This window comes from Exophiala spinifera (assembly GCF_000836115.1).
Source record: "Exophiala spinifera strain CBS 89968 unplaced genomic scaffold supercont1.2, whole genome shotgun sequence".
NCBI classification, from domain to species: domain Eukaryota; kingdom Fungi; phylum Ascomycota; class Eurotiomycetes; order Chaetothyriales; family Herpotrichiellaceae; genus Exophiala; species Exophiala spinifera.
In genome coordinates this window covers 3567731-3586610 of record NW_015622514.1, presented here as the reverse complement: position 1 = coordinate 3586610, position 18880 = coordinate 3567731, and the positions used below count along the sequence as shown (strand labels likewise).

Below are 18880 nucleotides of genomic sequence, written 5' to 3'. Positions count from 1 at the left end.
GGGCATGGAGCGCTCCAGTCCAGGCGTCAGAACGATACCCCATACAGCCAACAGCCCTGGAGTAGGTCGCCCTCGCACCCTGGCCGCGCCTAAAGTTCTGTAGGGACCTAGTGGCCTCGGGCCCACCTGGACCCATGCCTGGAGCCACCGACACCCCGGTCACCACGGCCCCTCGGTGGTTCATGCATGGAGGGGTAATCGTTTTGTTTGCCTGTGTTCGTGAGAATCGTGAGAAACGAAAGTGGCCAGTCTCAAAGCGAGGTCAGATATGCGCCTCCCAGTGTCGGCGCATCGTCCAATCAAGCCCCCTGTTGGCTCCGAGTACACTGGACATGCGACTAATATAATCTGTTGACGCTCGCATCACAAGCTACGCTTCTCGTTCTGGGGGTGTGAAGCCGAATCAACCCTCATGCACGCCGTTGAACTACTGAAGACTATCGAGGCGACGCACTGAGCAGCTGCTGCAGGTTCAATCTCTCTTGCGGTGCGTTGCTCATCGGCGTCACTTCCACCTTACCATCCTCGACGTGGCCTCCACCTCCCCCATATTTTTCTCACTCGCAACGTCGAAGCACTAGTACTTGTACCTTCACATCTCCACGCCTCGTCGTCACTCTTTCTTCCAGTACTTCATCCTCCTCCATGTCCATCTCAGAAACCTCCATCCTCCTCGTCCTTTTTTGTCCTTGTTTTTCGAGTTCCCTCGAGTGGCTTGCCCACTCTTACAGTCGTTATTGTCCGCACATCCACCAGAGACCTCATTGACTGAGAGTCACTGGTGCACCTGCTACCATGGAGGCGAGTTCGTATTTTCGTCTCTTCATAGCCTATTTGTAAGTGGACACCTCCCGGGCTCCCTGGCACATATACCCGCTGGAAGTCCCTCAGTTGCTCCATCGCCTTCTTACCTTGTCGTCCGTGACTGACCAAGACCAGCATCTGGCGTTATCTCCGGCTCGTGGTCAATCTATGGCTGTTCTGGACTTTCAAGCCCATACCCATTCCAGACAATCCTACCCTCTCCTCCGACGATGTCACCGTCATCTTGCCTACTTTGGATGGCGAGGGGGGAGAGCTGGAGAGGACCATTGAGTCGATCTTGAGGACCCAGCCGAAAGAACTCATCCTGGTGACCATTGACGAGAATCTGCACAAGGCCGAAAAGACAGTGTCTAAGATGCCTGCGGCCCTTCACGGCAGAATTCGTTGTATGGCGGTCAAACAGGCGAACAAGAGACGCCAAATGGCCAGGGCCATTCCTGAAGTCACCACCGAGATCATTGTCTTTGCCGATGACGACGTGACGTGGCCGTCTCAGCTCCTGCTGTGGATGTTGGCTCCCTTTGAGGACAAAAAGTATGGTGCGGTGGTCACCTGCCAGCGACTGAGACGTGCTGAGAACCCCACCCTGTCTCAACGCATCTATGGCTTTTTGGGTGCCTTGTACCTGGAACGTCGCAATTTTGACTGCGCTGCCACCGTTCACATGGATGGAGGATTGCCATGCATTTCAGGGCGTACTTGTGCCTACCGTGCCAGCATTCTCCAGGATGTCAACTTCACCGACAACTTCACCAATGAAAAATGGTACTGGTTCTTCGGACAATACCAACTCAACGCCGATGACGATAACTTCCTTTCTCGCTGGATGGTTTCCCATGGCCACGGGGTTTACATGCAATATCACCCTGGATGCGAGGTCTTGACCACTCTCGAGGATAACCCGAAATTCCTGAAGCAATGTCTGAGATGGGCACGCAGCAACTGGCGGAGCAATATTACTAGTATGTTTACCGAGGGGTACATTTGGAAGTGAGTTTTGTGTTGGCTTTGAGCTGTCCCTTTTACCCCTGGCCTTGGCGCTGACAATCACTGCCTCATTTAGAAAACAACCCTACAGCACATATGCTGTCCAAGTCACCACCTTGATGCCACCTGCACTCCTAGGCGATGCCTTTCTCTGGTACCTTTTGGTCTCGGGAACTTCTACATGGAGCCCCAACCACGCGTCTATTGCCTACTATGCCTTCCTGGCCTGGATGGTCTTCTCCAAATTCGTCAAGCTGATCACACACTTCATCCGCTATCCTGTTGACATCCTCCTGTGGCCTGTCTCTGTCTTGTTCGGTTGGTTTCATGGACTGATCAAGATTTATGCTTGTGCCACTCTTTCTGAGGTGAGTTTGCATCCGTCGTCCTCGCCTATCTGCACGACACTTTCTAACACTTTCTCAGACTACATGGGGCAGTCGGGCCAATGCTGACGCCAGCGATTCCGCGAGAATGATCAAGCAAAAGAGACCACGGCCTGCTTCCCACTACATTCCGATACATGAGAAGCTACTCGAGAAGCCACTACTCTCCGATGACGATATGAAAATCAATGCCGATTACGACCTGAAACATCATCAAGCCCTCTCCGCTTAATTACTGTCTTTCTTCTGCAAGACACCTCCCAGAATTTGAAGCACTTCTTGGAGCGCAGCCTTTACCGTTTCTTCTTTCAACGCACTTCTTATTCCTTCGTTCAAAAAGCGGAACATTCATTAAATACGACAAAACGGTGGCACAAAAGTCAGAACGCAATGGAGGGACAAAAGAATGGAGGGAGGTTTTCTCTTCGGCCTTGCCGCAGCCTTTAGGCTCGAGCACATGCAAAAGCTCATTCGAGTTTATTTTGTCCCCTTGTCATCCGAATAAACGGATGCTTTCTTATCCCCCCCAACCCACTATCCTCGCTTGGGGTCTGCGAACAGATACGACTCCCGACGCATCGGTGATCTTCTCTTCGATCCTGACTCGAACTCGGCTAGCAAGAGTCGAGTGCTTTATTTCTTGTCTTCTTCTACGACACTGATTTTTCGGACACGCATAGCAGACTGGAGCTTGGGGCTTTATTCTAGGGGTGCTACACATAGCGATTGGTTTCTTATTCGTGTCTGCCAGGGTTGCTTCTCTTATACATTTGACGATTAATATGACCTAACGGATCGATGGCTGGAATGACGAACTCAAAATGGTCTGGAAGTCACAGGACAGGACGGAATGAAAACGATCGACGAACGATTATTGACTGAAACGGGATTTCTACGGACGACAGCGGGAAATTGAAATTGCTTGGTTTTGTCATTTTACCGCCTTTATTGCTTCCTTGTGCTTGTACTTGCGCTTGCGTGGTTGTGTACAGCTCATTTGATCCCAATTGCACATTACACATTAGCGAGGATATCTGCTTTGGCTCTGGGTGGGGAAAGACTCTCTCGAATTGAGACTGGGTGAACAAACGGCAAACAGAACCGGGCATGGCGGTAATTGTCTTCTTGTCCTCGTGCAGATTGAAAAGCATTCAATAATGATTAGTTCACCGGCCTTTCTCATTCGTGGTCTATGCGAACCATCCAATCCTTCGTGAAAGCCCTGTGCATGAGCGGGGTGACGAGGTGTGACGAAAACCGTGTCGCTCGCAGACGCTGTACAGTACGATGCACGGGATGGTTTGAGTGACGCAGCGCACGTATCGGTTCAAAAAGGACACGACCACGCTGCACACCCGAGATGCGGCGGGTCTAGGATCAGGGAAGTTAGACAACGGTGGGCATCGACGATGCAGTTGTGGCTGCATTTTCAGGCCGGCGCTCTCGACCAAATATCACGAGATACCAAATTTTGTCCAAGACCCTGCATACCTCGAGACACAGAATACCTACAGTACTGTACCTACGGAGTATGTTACTACCTACAATGGGGACCTTGGGGGTTACCCAGACCCTGTACGGAGCTCCGTCTTCCGATGGATCTTGCAAGGGGTCGTCGCAAGGGATGGATCGTAGATGGCCCACCAGAATGGCGTTTTTGCGCGTCCGTCATCACAAGGAGTACATTCAGCGGTTCGGTCTGGGTGAAAAAGGCCCCCGAGGGAGAGGGGTAAGGGAACTGGTTACAGTAGGTAGGGAGGGTTAGGTGACGAGGAGGCCCAAGGTAGAGTCCAATTGTTCAGAAGTGATTCTCTCCGGAGTCACAACACAGACCCTGTAGTTTTATTACAAGTAGTGGGCCAAGGCTGGTTTGGAGGTGGCGGGCGAGGCGCGGCGGCAGTGGTTGGTTGTGTGGCGGCAATCGACCAGTGACCAAAAGAAGACAAATTGGACGTTTCAATAGGTAGGTTGCCTCTGGGGGGGCCTGTACGTACAAGGTACACAGAGTTATCTGGCAGGACCGCAGGACGGAGTGCGTTCCCAGGGGGGGGGGGGGGGGGGGGGGGGGGGGGGGGGGGGGGGGGGGGGGGCCATGGGTTGGGCAGGCAAAAATTGCAGCCTCGTCCTGTTAATAAATCAGGTACTCGTAGATGCGACCACGGAGTACAGAACGGAGTCGAAAGGTCCTTTTTGATCGGTGTCCACGAGTAAAAATAAGGTTGGCAATCTCCCCGTCGTGGGCGAGTGATGTTGTAACAACTACAGTAGTTACAGTATACTCGGACACCCCCGACTCCATCCGTGCGGCGGCCCCGGTTTCCTTCTCGTGCGACACACAAATGTAAGTTAGATCGATCGTCACAGCTTTGTACGCTAATTTCCGCAAAAAAAAAACGCCGTTGCGTCTGGGACCTCCTGCTCAGTGCTCAGTGCTCACGGACGTCAAACGGTTTCGCTGAACAAGTCTTTTCTTTCTCTTCTCAACCCCCCTCCCCTTGTTTTGCACCCCCACGAACGCCTCGTATTCGCGTCACGTTCCCAAGACCCCTACTGTACGTACAAGTACGTCCCGGGCGCTTCCTCCGCTCGAAGTTACCCGGTCCTCGATCCTTTGGGCTCTGCGCCGGGGTGGCGTGGTTAGTACGGGTTACACAGCGTGACAATTGCGACAAGGATTTCAGGCACAATCCTGGCTTGGGGTTGCGAGGCGTGCAGGGGGGAGGGGCTTGCACTGACACTTTGGCAGGGGGGGTCTGATTTAGGTTTATTCAAACTAGTTAAATAATCTGCAAAGAAAGCCAGTGCAGTGAGCCACACGGAGGGAACGGAGGCCAGGGAAGGCCCGGGCCACCAAGCCTGAAACCGGGTTCGTCGAGGGATGTGCGTGCACATGTGCAAACTGCAGGTAACCGTTCCCGGGGTTGGGAAGGGGGGGTGTTGGAAAGGATGCTTGCATCCAACGTCGTATGAGATGGTTTGGTCACACAGCATGAACATGATTCTGTGCCGACTCGCTTCTCATGCAATGGACGAGGGACGAGGGGAGTCGGCAGCAGAGGGAAGCAGGTATGGCCCAGACGGGCGTTTATGCACTGCATCGCTTGGTGGCTGTTGGTGATGTCGATGCAATGAGCGGTCAGCACTGAACCTTCCATGTCTAGACTGGAGGCATCTCTGAAAAGTGAACGTAAGAGTGTTTTTGTGCATGAACGAGGGTGAAACTGAGACACTAGAAAACTGCCGGTAAATGAGTATTGCGCCTTGTCTGTATGACCAGAGTTTCGCCCATGTCTGCCTCATGAGTACACATCCATATCCGCGGTCTACTTGTGCGCTGGCCATCGCAGATCGCAAGGGGATCTCAATCCGTTGTATAGCGGTGACAAGGTGTCGTGAGGGATATCATACGTGTCGCTGCTTGCGCATATGTGACACACTTAGGTGACAAACTTGGCCGTGACCTGCATGATCTTGATCACGACAGGGGTTTCGTTACTGGTTTGTTGGGGGAGAAGCTTTTCCACACACATGCGCGCGCTCACTCAGTCGCTCATGATGTTCTGACTGTATGTACAGTATGTAATCGGCAAGCATGAACAGTGAAACGCCGTTGGCCAAATTTAATACAGCTGCCGAAGGTGGGCATTCATTGCGGGTAGTCGGAAAGCTGTTCAGTTTTTCACTCAGAAAGCTTGCTCCGTCTGCAAGAAACTTTATCTGCAGACGCTAGGTATAAGAGTGGCATGCTGCGAGTCGCCGGAACAGGAGTCTTTATACTGCGTACCACGGTCGGCAATGTTGGTAGATCCTCTCACTTGCATTCCTCATGCAAGGTTTGTCCAATGATGGGCGCCTTGTAGCGTGGGAAGAGCCATATCCGGTCAGGGAACGAGTTCCAAGAGCTGTCGAGAGGATTCGATGACCATTCTCGTGCGTCGGAAAGGCCATCCCGAGAGGCCATTGTGCAAAGTCTTCATCTTGCAGGCCCGTTCTTCATACACATCATGATGGACTAACTAGTGGAAGGCCGCATGGCCTAGCAAAATTGTACGGCCTTCGATCAACCCTGCGGCTGAGCACAACACTCGCCTACTAGCCGAGCCTTCCCTAACGGCGCCACCAAGCGGGACGGCTCGGGGCTGTTTCCTTTCTCTCGACGGAGTTGCAAGCTGTTACAAGGGTACTCGAATCGCCCGGTCTCGGTAGTTGGCTTTACCAACCTCAAAATTGATCCCTAGTCCTGTCAAAGGTCCCAGGTACTCCGTACGTTGGAGTGACTTCGCCGACTTCGGAAGTTGATTTTCTTCCGGCGCCGACCAGAGAGGGAGTTTTGGATGCTTGAACAGCAGTACGGTGTCCTGATGGTAAGAAGATTGAAACTACACCCAGCCGATGATCACTTGCGAGGCTGGTCTGGCTGAGCACTTGAGTCGTTGAGCTTTGAATTCCTGTACTCCCTAAGTAGTGTGACAATGAACCTGAAGTCACCTGGGTCAATACTACTGCGAACAGCTTATTCGGGCCTGCGTTGTGCCATGGCCCATGTCCAGACTGGAGGCCTTACCAGATCCGAGATTGCGCTCGGATGCGGAAGGGTTGGGCATCCTCGAACCTGAAGTAACACTGAGTGTACCTGCTTTCCAGGTGAGGACACCTGCATTAGACGCCATGCAGATGACACTCTCATGCAAGAGTTGAAGGATCGCAGTTTTCGCCCACTACTGACGTCCGGCTTGTCCTTTAGTCGGAATGATACTCAGTACCAACCGGGTCATACCTGTCGGACGGCGCGATCATATCGTCCCTGGCTCCAAGTAGGCTGGCCAGCCTTGGCTTTGCAGAAAGATGTCTGAACAAAAGGCGGCAGATGACCCTGAGCGACGTCGAGATTCTCATGACGCTGTCAGCTCGCTTGAGTACTGCGTAGTTCCACAGGAAGGGGTCCTGGTGTAACACAGCCGCAGGGGCTACTGCTTGAGGCGCCCTGCATATGCGGTAGATCCATCTTCCAGGATTGACTGATCCAATACAGGACATGGCTCAGAGAGCATTATTTGCACCGTCAAGTCAAAAAGCATGAGACCAACAGATCTGCCCCGGCCGAGAGAGAGCAGTTGCGACGCGTGAATCTTGGAGGGTCTCAGAGACGACCGCAGTTTTAGTCGCAGTAAGTTCTCAACAAAAGATTTGTTGTGTGCGTCGACATTTACAGCACGGCCGACTGGAGGCTTACCAAAGGAAGAGAGTTACCTATCTGGGCTGGATGGCCATCAGGTAGCACGACGATTGCCTTGTTTCTGGTCCTTTGCAAAAGTCGTGCACAATCAGAGCAATGACATGGGACGACAAGCAGAATATCTCAAGTAGTGAAGCCGGGTCGGAGGACGCCACGGCCAAAGCTGATCACACTCTCTGTCTGCCAAGACGACCGACGAATGTCTAGCACTTTCAGGAGATTAGAACAAGCAATAGAGGAGGCAAGGAGATAGTCAAGACAGAGATAGACGGCAACAGGGGACGCAGAGGACGTCGACGACGATGAGGACGAGGAGAAGGGTCTAGCGCTGCCATCCCAGGGACGTTTCAATGGTAGTTGGAATCGATCTGATTGAACGTCGAATATCGTCACTTGACAGGCTGAGACTATAGCAAGGAATGCAACAAGTCATGCAAGGAGGGAAGCCTTTGCCATATAAATTTGCTAGCAACCTGTTTCCTCCTCAAATCACAAGATATATCACAGGAATGGGCCCAGGGGTATCGGTACATAAAGTTGCAACATATATCCGTATACTATAGCCTTATCGGGGCTAGCGCCCTGGCGTGTTCCTGTCACCCATGCGTCCGCTTTCGCTTTGTTTCAAGGTCAAATTTGTCTTCCCAAATCGACTCGCGCTTAGCAGAATGGTTGCGATACACAGAAAAATACACGGTTATTAAGTCTCTATCGAAAGCCCAATTAGTAGGTCAGGTATCTACCGCTTCGTCTATCCTTGCCTCGACTACCGCACCGTCTATTTTGGCGACAACTCCGTCAAAAACTGAATGATAGCATCAGCCAGCTGCTGCAACCCGGGGTCTTCCAGAGGGTAATGGCCAGCATTTTCCAACATCACAGTCTTGACAGGTACTTTCTTGATCTTGGGCAGAAAGGCTTCGCTCAGATGGAGTGGTGTCCAAACATCTTCGGCTGGCTGCGTCAACAGAACTGGACAGATGTTGAAATCCTCCGGCTCAATCGCAGGCTTATATGACGAGTATGTCGCTAAAAACCGCATCGACTTCCACGAGCCAGCCGACGACGGATCCGCCAGCATGATGGCTAGGGCTTTAGGGTCATTGGCCAACGCCGACATCTTACTCGCCAGCCACATAGGGACAGAAATCTTCTTGGTAAGTGGATTGTTGCATAAACGTGTCATGGGGAGGCCGACGCGGGCCATGAACATGTTTCGCGCTGTTTCGTCGGCGACTTGCTGAATTCGTTGGTCAAGGAAGGTCATGCCAATGATGCCACTAACTCTCTTGTTGACCGCCGCCGTGTGATAAGTCAACATGCCGCCTGCAGAAAGGCCATAAAGCACGATGGGGCGCTTATCATGCTCGAGCTCGAAGTTGACAAAGTCGTTGGCGATACTGACCCAGTCGTCATATGAGTATACAACGCCCTTCGCAACCTGTGTGCGCCCGTATCCAGGCATATCGACAGCGACAAGCTCGAAGCCGGCCTGATGTAAGGGGACACCTAGAATCATAGACATTTGTCTTCCATTTGTGCCGACACCATGATGCAGGATGAGTCGAATCTTAGCCCCTGGGTTCTTCCATCGATCAAGGTGAATTATATGCCCTCGATTCTCCCACCACTCTTCAACCGGCTGGTGTTCTTTACTGAAATGGAGACGTTGCGGGAGGAACTCTTGGACGTTTTTCCAGGCGCGCTGGGTCTCGTAGGTCTGTGGTGACATTTTGAGGCGATTAAGGTGAAGTTGCTTATAGTTTGAGTGCTGGTATGATTTGGGTGCCGTGGTTGCATGATAGACTTAGCTACAGAAGAGAGCAGCGGCATTGATATACTCCATTGTGTCACTATTCCTTGTGATGGCTAACGTGCGGTACACTGAGGCCGCCGGAGTTTGATTCTCCGTCCGAGATGTTCTTGACGCTAGGGCCGCCTTCGTTTCGCACGTAAGAGCTCGTCAAAGAGACCGGTCACCGGGAACAAGACTTCTTTTTTACTTCGAATTGTACACGACTCCTCTAGCACCCAAGAGGTAAAAGTCTCAGGTTTTGGGTACCGACCGCCCTTGAACTCCCCGGATAGGATAATGAGGTTACCGTGGATAAACAATCGTTGGAACGGATGGAGAACCGTTGATCGTCTATGGCCCCTGGTGATCTGAGACCCTGGATCGGGGCGACTGTGCTTTTGGTACAGTTGGCACAAACATCCCCCGGAAGCTCTGCAACTTTTGTGTTCTTGCCGGCGGTATGAGAAGGTCACCCACATACTGAGAAGTCACCAGAGGTCAATTAGGTAACACCTCCGCTTATGTCCTGCGGCTTTGGACTTATGTATTGCTCATACTCATCGTATCCAGCGTCTATGCATGTCAAAGACGGTGCTGGAAGTACACAGGATTCCTGTTGGAATGCGAGATAGAGCACGGGGCAAGTCTGGCGCAGAATGCCACAAATTCCTGCACGCTCAAGCAACCTTCCACCCTTTGGAATGGAGAATGTTTCACACCACCCAGGTTTGTGCATCTTGTGGTATAAGTCCGACGAGTCCATGATGCATTGGCGCTGCATCTTTCTCTGTGAGTCAATGATATGTCAAAATGCCATGCTCTAGATTCTTCCTGATTCCCATCTTATGCCTTGTAAACGTCTACGCCAACCTCGTTCTCGCCTCGGGCTCGGAGTGGAACGACGACATCGCAAAGCGCGCCCACGACCCCCTCAACACGATTGAAAGTAAACAGGAGCACCATTTCGCAGGCCTTGGACCACGAGACAGTGCAGCTCGATCATCATACTGGAAACCACTACGGCTCTCGCAACGAGAGCCCCCTTCAGACTTCGAGGCTCAACTCGCCGACGTCGCTAATCAGCTCACCTCTAGTCTCAACACGCTCTGGGCACTCATCCAACGTGAATACAACATCGGCCCTCCAGTCATTGCTTCGGGATCCTCACATCCCACGGTGTACCCGATAACGTTTGCCAACAGCCATGGCAGCTATCCGACACCGGGACCTTCCAGTACACCAACGGCGGCAGCATCCTCCTCCTCCTCATCTAGCCAGCAAACGCCCTCTGGCACATACGCCTTCAACCCACAGGCCTCCGACCTCAATATCGTGTACTACTCCCAAACAGACCTGACGAAGACCGTCACTCTGACGCAGGTCTGCTCGGATCCTTCGGTCGACGTGGTCATCCTAGCCTTCATCACCAGCCTCTTCGGCAAAGGGGGCTACCCGAGCATGAACATGGCATCCAACTGCTGGGCACCCAGCGCCGCGCAACAAAACGCCGGTGCGACAGGGCTGCTGGACTGCGTAGGTGACGGATTCGCCGTCCAGATCTCCTCGTGCCAGTCTCTGGGCAAAAAAGTCCTCATCAGCATGGGCGGCATATACTCCAACCTGCAGATCTCGAGCACCGACCAAGCTACACAAGCAGCCCAATTGCTATGGAATTTGTTCCTCGGCGGTACCGACGCCGCGACCGCACCGCTGCGTCCCTACGGCAGCGTGGTCCTCGACGGGATTGATCTAGGTATGTAACGAAGAACCACAAAGAAGCAAGGACAAGGACAGCACTCCTAGGCAATCCCCTTTCCCCTTTCCGTTCCTTTCTCCCCGTGGTTCCCCAGCGTTGCGCAAAGTGCCCCTTGGCTAACTGATGACTCTGCCGGGGGTTATCATCATTACAGACAATGAAAACCCCTCCAACGCTCAATACATGCCATCCCTGATGGCTGCCCTTCGGACCCTCATGGCCACCGACTCCGCAAAATCATACTACCTCTCCGCGGCCCCTCAATGCCCTCAACCAGACCAATCGATCCTCGTTCCCGGGCTTCTCGACGTGGTCGACTTCTTCAACGTGCAGTTCTACAACAACCCGTCGTGCCAACTCGGCTCAGGCCAAGGCTTTCTCGACTCCCTGACTTCGTGGTCGAGCAGCCTCCTCCTTCCAGCCGTACACGGCGGCCCGGGACCATCGTCCAGGCCAAGATCACCACCGCGGCGGAAAAGGTCACGCGCCTCTCTTTCCACTCGTAGAACTCAGATCCCTCCAGCTTCCTTTGGCGACGCGGCACCTGGCGCCAGCAGCAACGGCGGCGGCGGCGGCGACGACGACAATGACGACAACACTGGCTTCATGAACATCAACAACGGCGTCACATACCCGAGACTCCTCGTCGGCACGCCTGCCTTCGGCGCCGCAGGGACCGGGTACGTGACCGTTGCACAGTACAAGGATATACTGGAACAGGTCAAGGCGTTGCGTCTGCCCAACGTGGCAGGAGCCATGTTTTGGGATGGCGCGTACGAGATCAGGAGTGGTGCTCCCGTCGACGGTGCAGGCACGAACAAGACGTACGTTCAGGTTGTCAGGGATGTTTTGGGATGATCTCTACTACGCGTCAAAGAAAGCCGGAAGGGCAACACCGTAGTATCAAAATATCCCCAGCACCAATCCAACTACTAACCAGCTGCTAGATAAAACTACGTTATTAGTATCAATGAAAAAAGATAGCAATATTAAAGATTAGGCCGTTCAATGTCATTATTGATTTTGTCCATGGGTATATATATATATATATATATAGACTACTCGAATGTGACAAAGTTTTTGTGTCAAGGTGAAAACCTGCCCTACGGTTACCCTTACGACCTAGTCGTAGGAGGCATTGAGATTAACGGCCAAGTCAAAGGCCCAGGTCCATCAAAGTAATGACTTGGCTGGAACGACATGTACGAATCTCCGTTCAACCCATTCTGGGATTGCGGCGGCGTAGGATAGCTGACGTACATGCTGCTAGAGTCATTGAGCAAAGACGCCAAGGACGTGGGCACTGTTTGCAACGGCGCAGTCGTCAAAGCCGCATTCGACGACTGCGAGAAGGTCGAAAATAGGGGCGGTGAAATTTGAGACGGTGCGATCGGCTGAGGGAGAATCGAGAAAGGCGATGGCCACTGTTGCGGTACTCCGGCAGGTATCTGATTTTGTGTGAATTGCGGTTGTGGTAGACTGTTTTTTTGCTGCACGGGAGTAGCGTGGGGGTCGAGGTACGAAAAAAGCGTCTCGGATTCAGGTTTGGGGTGTTTGAACTGGGGACCATATGAGCCGTTGACGGCATTGAACGGCAGCGGTGTGACTGAGGCCTTGTCGTCGAAAACCAGTTGCCGGTATTGATCCTCAAGAGATTGTACCCGCGGCTGAAACTGACGTTGAAGGTGATTTCCGGTCCCTATTGCGATGTTAGCACAAGCAGCGGTGCTCCCAAGCATGTAAATCTTACTTAGAACAAGATCAGCATAAGCCATCAGGGATATCCAGCCTTTCAGCTCATTACGCATGGCCTCAAACTGTTCTGACGTGACGGGCGTTGTCTTCCTCCTGTACACAAACAATGTGATTCCGAACCCGGTTGCATAGGCAAGGGTCGAATGCCAGGTAAAGTCCACGCCCTTGTATCGGCTCGAAAGCGTATGAAACGCTTGTAGGAGACGCCTGGCGGCCTTGTGGCAGATATCCAGATGTCGTTCATGAACCTCTGGATCATCGCTTGTACAACATACGGGATGAAAGAGATTTAGTTGATACTCGGCGGCCCAGGTCTCGATGAGGAGACCTGCGACATGGAGATTCACCTGCTTAGCTTCGAATTTGATCGTGTCTTCCCAATCCTGGCGCCATGCTAGGATCTTGGTGTTGAGAGCCTCGACCGTCTGGAGGTACTCTGCCGCAGGTTTCCTCACTGCAACAATGTTGTTGTGAAGTTCTGTGAGCAGAGGGAGTAACTTCGCAAGATGCAAACACGGCCAAAAGTCACACAAACCTGACAGCTGAGCCGCGACGCCATGTCTAGAGATCTCCGAGTCCTTTATCGCCCTTGGAAGAGGTACGTCCATGTGTTGAAAGTGCCAAGGGGCAGGTAACCCAACTCTACAGCCAGTTGTCACACAGATGCCGAGAATCACATGGAAGACCCGTATTCGAAGCTGTTTTGACAAAGGATCTCTCTCAGCCTCGGGCAGCCGAATCTTGTCAGGATCTCGGTGGTATTCCAGTTCGATAGCGCGTACGAGGATTTTGTGGCAGTAAACCCAAGATATTCCAGGCTTGGGCAGGTTCCGAAGATGGACACAGATCATTGCCAGTGCTTGCATGGAAGCAAGAGATCGATCGTGGAATAGGTCGCGATCATGCCCAAGTGCGACATGGAAGTACCGGTGGGATTCCTCGAACCTATCAGCTGAATGCAAATGATTTCGCACAGCTGTTTGATGAGTTATGATGGCAAACAACATGTACACCTGAACGCGCTCTGCCGGTGTCAGAAATTCAGGAACATCGAAGAACCTATGTACCAGGTCCATGAAGCTCGACTGGTGAACGATGGGAACATATTGGGCCATGATGACTAGAAAGTGGTTGGCGTCTCGTAAAGCCTGCTCCTTAGGCGGCGGTCTGGGATCCTCAATCCGCTGATAGCCACAGATGGTATTGATGATGGATGTTGCTGAGAGATTGAATCTGTTCATGGTGTCTTTAGGATAGTCTTTCATCATTTCACATTCCCAGTCCGCAATATCTATCTGGCCATCCAAGACATCGACAACCGTACCCTGCACTGGACCAGAACGCATTGGTTCACAGTGGTCTGGAGCAGGCCAGCCAACGTAATGCGCATCTGGTAATGAGGCTGAAGAATGTACCGGTATTTTCTCTTTTAATGTCGGCGTCTCCGTCAATGACACATTGAGATCTGAACTCTGTAGAGGTCCATATTTTAACTGATACGCAGCCAGCTGATCCCTCAAGAATAGCAACTCATTTTCTGCTCGATCTGTCTCGCCTCTTTCTCTTGCCTGCTTGGTTACTCTGTCGGTGGTATAGCAACGCAATAGCTTTTGGCGACAGGGGCCACAGGCAATGGGATCGGTGTCACATTTCATCTTGCGCTCTTTGCAGCGATCGCAGGCCTGCCCGGTGCGGGAGGTTGATGTGAGCTTCTTACGCACTGCATCGCTGTAATGAGCAGGCTCTTCTCTGAGCGGTTTGATCCTCTTCGAAAACAATACGGGGCCATCAGATCCGAAGGAGGATTTTCGTTTGGAGGGAGGTGTGTCCATGGCCGCCTTTGTGGATTATCAGGTGGTTCAAGAATGCTGCAGGGAGAATTGTTCAGCACATGGCAGATGCCGCTTTTCATTCAAGGGAACTTCCCTTTGAGCCGGGATGGGCGTGCAAAATGCACCAGGTTTTCTAGAGCCTCTTGTGCCAGGCATGAGTAGGAAGAAAATCCTTGAGAGGCGACGACACAGGATTCTGGGCCTGGAAGGGCCGAACAGCCACCGTGACGCAGTTGGTGTGTCTAGACACAAATCTTATAGGCGACGTTGGCGAGACTAGTGAGCCTTGGCCCCCAATTCTTCAGGGCGCAAAAGGCGGGACCGTACGTTTATGGGCCCCTAACAGCCTATAAGGCAGCCCCCAATGGCTCGCTAACGACCTCAGCTAGAATCGTGCTCCGGTTAATAAACCGAACCCTATCTTGACCCTCTGTCTTGGGGTTCTCCATAGGCCTTCTCTGCGGAGAGATGATTGTGTCTCAAGGGTCGCGTAGGAGAACGCACGAGTTACATGGCGCCTACATCAACACGAGCGAGTTACTCACTTCAACATCTTCATACCTTTCTTCGTCCTCTTGTTTTTACTCCAAGCCACGTAACTCGCAGCCTCGTTGACGCTCCTCTCGAACACGGTGGAAGGACACGTGACTTGGGTTTCGACATGTACGTCCCCGTACTCTTGGCATTTCGCTACAATTTCGCCGCCATTCGTCGCATTGTTGGACGCTCTGACCTGGTCCAGCAGGTCTAGACAACAGTCTCCTCGGGGGGCCAAAAACCTCCCAAGCACCAAGATACACTTTTACGTGATGGACAGGCAACGTTCTAGAACATTGCCATGAACAGCGTGGCAGCTGGACGCCAAGCACTGCCCGTCTAACGAACCAACGGTGCGTCTGGCCGCGACAACATACGAACGCCATCATGCCTTCACATCACCAAGAAATACGGCATCAAAGCACTCCAATTTCGTCCAACGCCAAACACAACGCGTCTTCATGGTTCGTCGAGGATCGGAGAGGGGACAGACGTAATCTGGAATATGCTTCTCCAGATCGCTATGCCATCCCACGATACTACACTTCAGGGGGGGGTGCATTAATTGGTCTCAGTCCCAATTATCGCATTGTTTCGAAGTCTGACACTCGCCGTGAGGTCCAGGACGTTGGACTCGACTCGGGACGAAAGTCGCGCAAGCAGTCTCTGCTTTCCGCCATCCCCGAGAGCGATGACTTGCTCATCAGAGTCCCCAGCAGTCCCAGTCAAAACGATGATCTCCAGAGGGATTTTTTGAGGTTCTCTGATAGTCGACCGAAGAAGAGGCGGCGTTTGTCGACGGACCTGGATGGAAGTGCATCTTCGGCGGACTCCAGTGACCTGTCCGATGGAGAAGATAGACAACGTGGTAAATCTGAACATGACGCGTTTGATGCTTTCAAAAATGACCCTATTCACCAGCGCCACATGGAACTCTCTCGGGCCACCACCGAACGCCCTGAAGATGTGAATGCATGGCTCACTTTTATCAAATATCAACAAGTCTCCTTTAGTGCCCGCCACGAATATCGCACACATAGTGCTGCGACATCGCGGAGTCTCGCTGATATCAGAATTTCATTGTACGAACAAGCACTATCTAATGTCAAAGATCCCGCCGGGCGACATGCCTTGATCCTGGGTCTAATGCAGGAGGGCAGCAAGATCTGGGATGTTCAAAAGCAAGCCTCGCAGTGGCAACCTTTTCTCGACAAAGACTCAACTTTTGATTTGTGGATACTGTATCTAAACTTTATCCAGAGCAATGCAGTGAGGTTCAACTTGGACTCATGCTTGCATGTGTATAGGACTTGTCTGGCCAAGTTCTCTTCATCGGAGGATGGCTCTTTCCGGGACTCGCAATGCATCTACCTCCTTCTTCGCTTAACTTTGCTTCTTTGGCAATCTGGCTTCACCGAGCGAGCAATCGGCCTTTGGCAGGCCGTGCTAGAGTTTAATCTCTTCCGACCCTGCGAGTTGGCGACCGATACGCTTCTATCAGAGTTTGAGCAATTTTGGTCTTCGGAAGTGCCGCGCATTGGAGAAGACGGAGCAACAGGGTGGTACTCAAATTCGCACGTTGAACCCGAGCCCAAGGTCGACAAGGAGCCTCCCAAGGTGGGCGCCCACGATTTCACTGCGTGGGCACACGCCGAGATTTATCTGGAGAAGTATGCAAGCCTCCCGGCCCGAGCTCTGGACGACGTACCCGATGATGATCCCTATCGGATTCTCTTATTTTCAGACATTCAGGAGTTTATCTTCTCAACTGAATCGAAGCGAGGGACAGAACTCCTTCAAGATGCCTTCTTGTTGTTCCTCGGTCTGCCGCCATGCCATCTCTTGCGGGAACCTCAGAAATGGAAAGAAGATCCATTTATCTATACTTCGAGTCTTGCCTTTTCGGATCCAGACATGTTGACCGGGAAGAAGCATGCCGACACTACTGTTGTCGCCACTTCACTCCATGACGTGTTTCGGACAATGAAATCGATAATGGCCTCTTCGGACTTGGACACGATTCCATCCTCCTCCCAACGACCAGTACACCTCGTACCGGACTTTGTCCGGCGGGGAGTCTCCCAAATTGCGCGCGTCACTTCGAATCGCCATGCACCGAATGAGAACATGATGGAGTACGCCATAGCTCTCGATGCCGGGATTGATCCCAGATCGGCTCGAAAACAAGCCAAGTCGTTCCTCAAGAAGAACCCCAACAGCCTCCGTCTGTACAACGTGTATGCCTTGGTCGAGAATGAAGCCGGTACTTTTGGGGCGGCAGAAAAGGTATGGTCAACTGCTCTGTCCATGCAGCATGGCCTGCCTTTGCCTTTGGAAAGTCGGCGTCGGGATATGTTGGGATTATGGAGAGATTGGATCTTTTCATACATGAGACAAAGACGGTTTCATCACGCTAGAATTCTTCTAAGCATGATGACCGATGAGCCCTTTGACTTTGGCCGGTTTCAAGCCCAAGTCTCGAATGGTAGTGCGCCGTCTGCGGCGAATCAGGTCAAGATCGAGCGGCATCTACGACTAGAGTACTCGGCTCATCGGGTCTCTTCCCCAGGTCGGACGTTGCCGATCATTGCCGATCTTCTTGCTCTACAAAAATACCTCAATGGAGGCTTCCGCCTCGGGGACGCACTGGATGCGTACCGTGACCTTCTCCGAGAGACAGAGACGACCACGGTGAGCACCACTGGGGTGGACCTGTCGATGGTGACGGAAAAGGTCCACGAACGCCGCGCGCAGTTTGTGTATGCCCATTCGTCGATCTACGCACAGCCATTTAGACCGAAAGAAGCCCGGCAGGTCCTTGCGGATTCGACACGACTGTTCCCGAACAACACCACCCTTCTGACACTGCATCACTACTTTTTGCAGAAGTCAGGACTGGTAGATCGTCTTCGCCAGTGGGACGACACGAACGCCAACGGTCTCGCGGTTGAACCGAGGGGCGCAGGTTCTGCCGTCGCCGCCCCCCGCGGCGGTGAGGGTGGTGGCGGCGTCATCTCCTCGTCCTTTGGCGTTCTCGTCGAACTCGGCCGTCCCTCGTACGCAGGAAGCACAGACCACAGCGTCCGCGCGGCGTTCAAACGAGCCACGACCACGAGCAGCCAAGAGGCCACGACGGGACCTCCGTGGTGCGTCGATACGTGGAAGTCCTATGTCACGTGGGAAAGCACCAAGAGTGCCGATGCCGGCGGTGGCGGCGGCCTCGGGGACGGAAAGGATCTCGAGTCGGCGAAGGGCGTGCGTCAGGCCCACCACCGTCGACACGCCGATCAGAACGACGACGACGACGACGACGGGCGTGCTTTACAACGACACCACAACCAGCAGCATCGGCGACGGCTCACCGCCCTCACCGACACCTTCTACGCCGCGATCAGAGCTTGTCCGTGGTCGAAGGAGATGCACATGCTCGCGTTCACAGATCCTCACCTGGCGTCCGCGCTGGGAACCGAGGGTTTGAAGAGGTTACACGAGAGCATGACGGACAGAGGTCTTAGGTTGCGCACGACAGTACCAGGTGCCTGAGTACCGCGCGGTCTGAAAGACGGACGGGTGGGTGTTGTTACGTGAGAGCGCCTACCTTGGATACGGCGTGACAGAGGTCCTACCTCGATTGCGTACGAGGCCTTTTCCGAATATGAATTCGTGTGTGTCTCGGTGTGGTGTGGTCGGTCTCTCCTCGACGTTTAAATATGAACCAACCAACCAACCAACCAACCAACCAACCAACCAACCAACCAACCAACCAACCAA

At 52.8% G+C, this 18880-nt stretch overlaps 5 protein-coding genes across 5 annotated transcripts; 3 read left to right on the top strand and 2 right to left on the bottom strand.

Moving 5' to 3' along the window:
• Positions 1–795: 795 nt before the first annotated feature.
• On the top strand, positions 796–2430 carry PV08_03601 (uncharacterized protein; the record flags this gene model as incomplete). The annotated part of the gene is made up of 4 exons (XM_016377953.1): positions 796–836; positions 940–1815; positions 1889–2180; positions 2239–2430. 4 exons carry the CDS (start codon positions 796–798, stop codon positions 2428–2430), a joined length of 1401 nt encoding a protein of 466 aa, XP_016239523.1.
• Positions 2431–8212: 5782 nt separating this feature from the next.
• On the bottom strand, positions 8213–9166 carry PV08_03600 (uncharacterized protein; the record flags this gene model as incomplete). Its single annotated transcript, XM_016377952.1, has 1 exon — positions 8213–9166. The coding sequence occupies one exon, from the start codon at positions 9164–9166 to the stop codon at positions 8213–8215; it is 954 nt and encodes a 317-aa protein (XP_016239522.1).
• Positions 9167–10039: 873 nt separating this feature from the next.
• Positions 10040–11843, top strand: PV08_03599 (uncharacterized protein; the record flags this gene model as incomplete). The annotated part of the gene is made up of 2 exons (XM_016377951.1): positions 10040–10982; positions 11140–11843. The coding sequence occupies 2 exons, from the start codon at positions 10040–10042 to the stop codon at positions 11841–11843; spliced, it is 1647 nt and encodes a 548-aa protein (XP_016239521.1).
• A 257-nt stretch (positions 11844–12100) lies between these two features.
• PV08_03598 (uncharacterized protein) lies at positions 12101–14572 on the bottom strand (the record flags this gene model as incomplete). Its single annotated transcript, XM_016377950.1, has 2 exons — positions 12101–12684; positions 12736–14572. 2 exons carry the CDS (start codon positions 14570–14572, stop codon positions 12101–12103), a joined length of 2421 nt encoding a protein of 806 aa, XP_016239520.1.
• Positions 14573–15496: 924 nt separating this feature from the next.
• Positions 15497–18652, top strand: PV08_03597 (uncharacterized protein; the record flags this gene model as incomplete). Its single annotated transcript, XM_016377949.1, has 1 exon — positions 15497–18652. The coding sequence occupies one exon, from the start codon at positions 15497–15499 to the stop codon at positions 18650–18652; it is 3156 nt and encodes a 1051-aa protein (XP_016239519.1).
• Between the last annotated feature and the right edge of the window lie 228 nt (positions 18653–18880).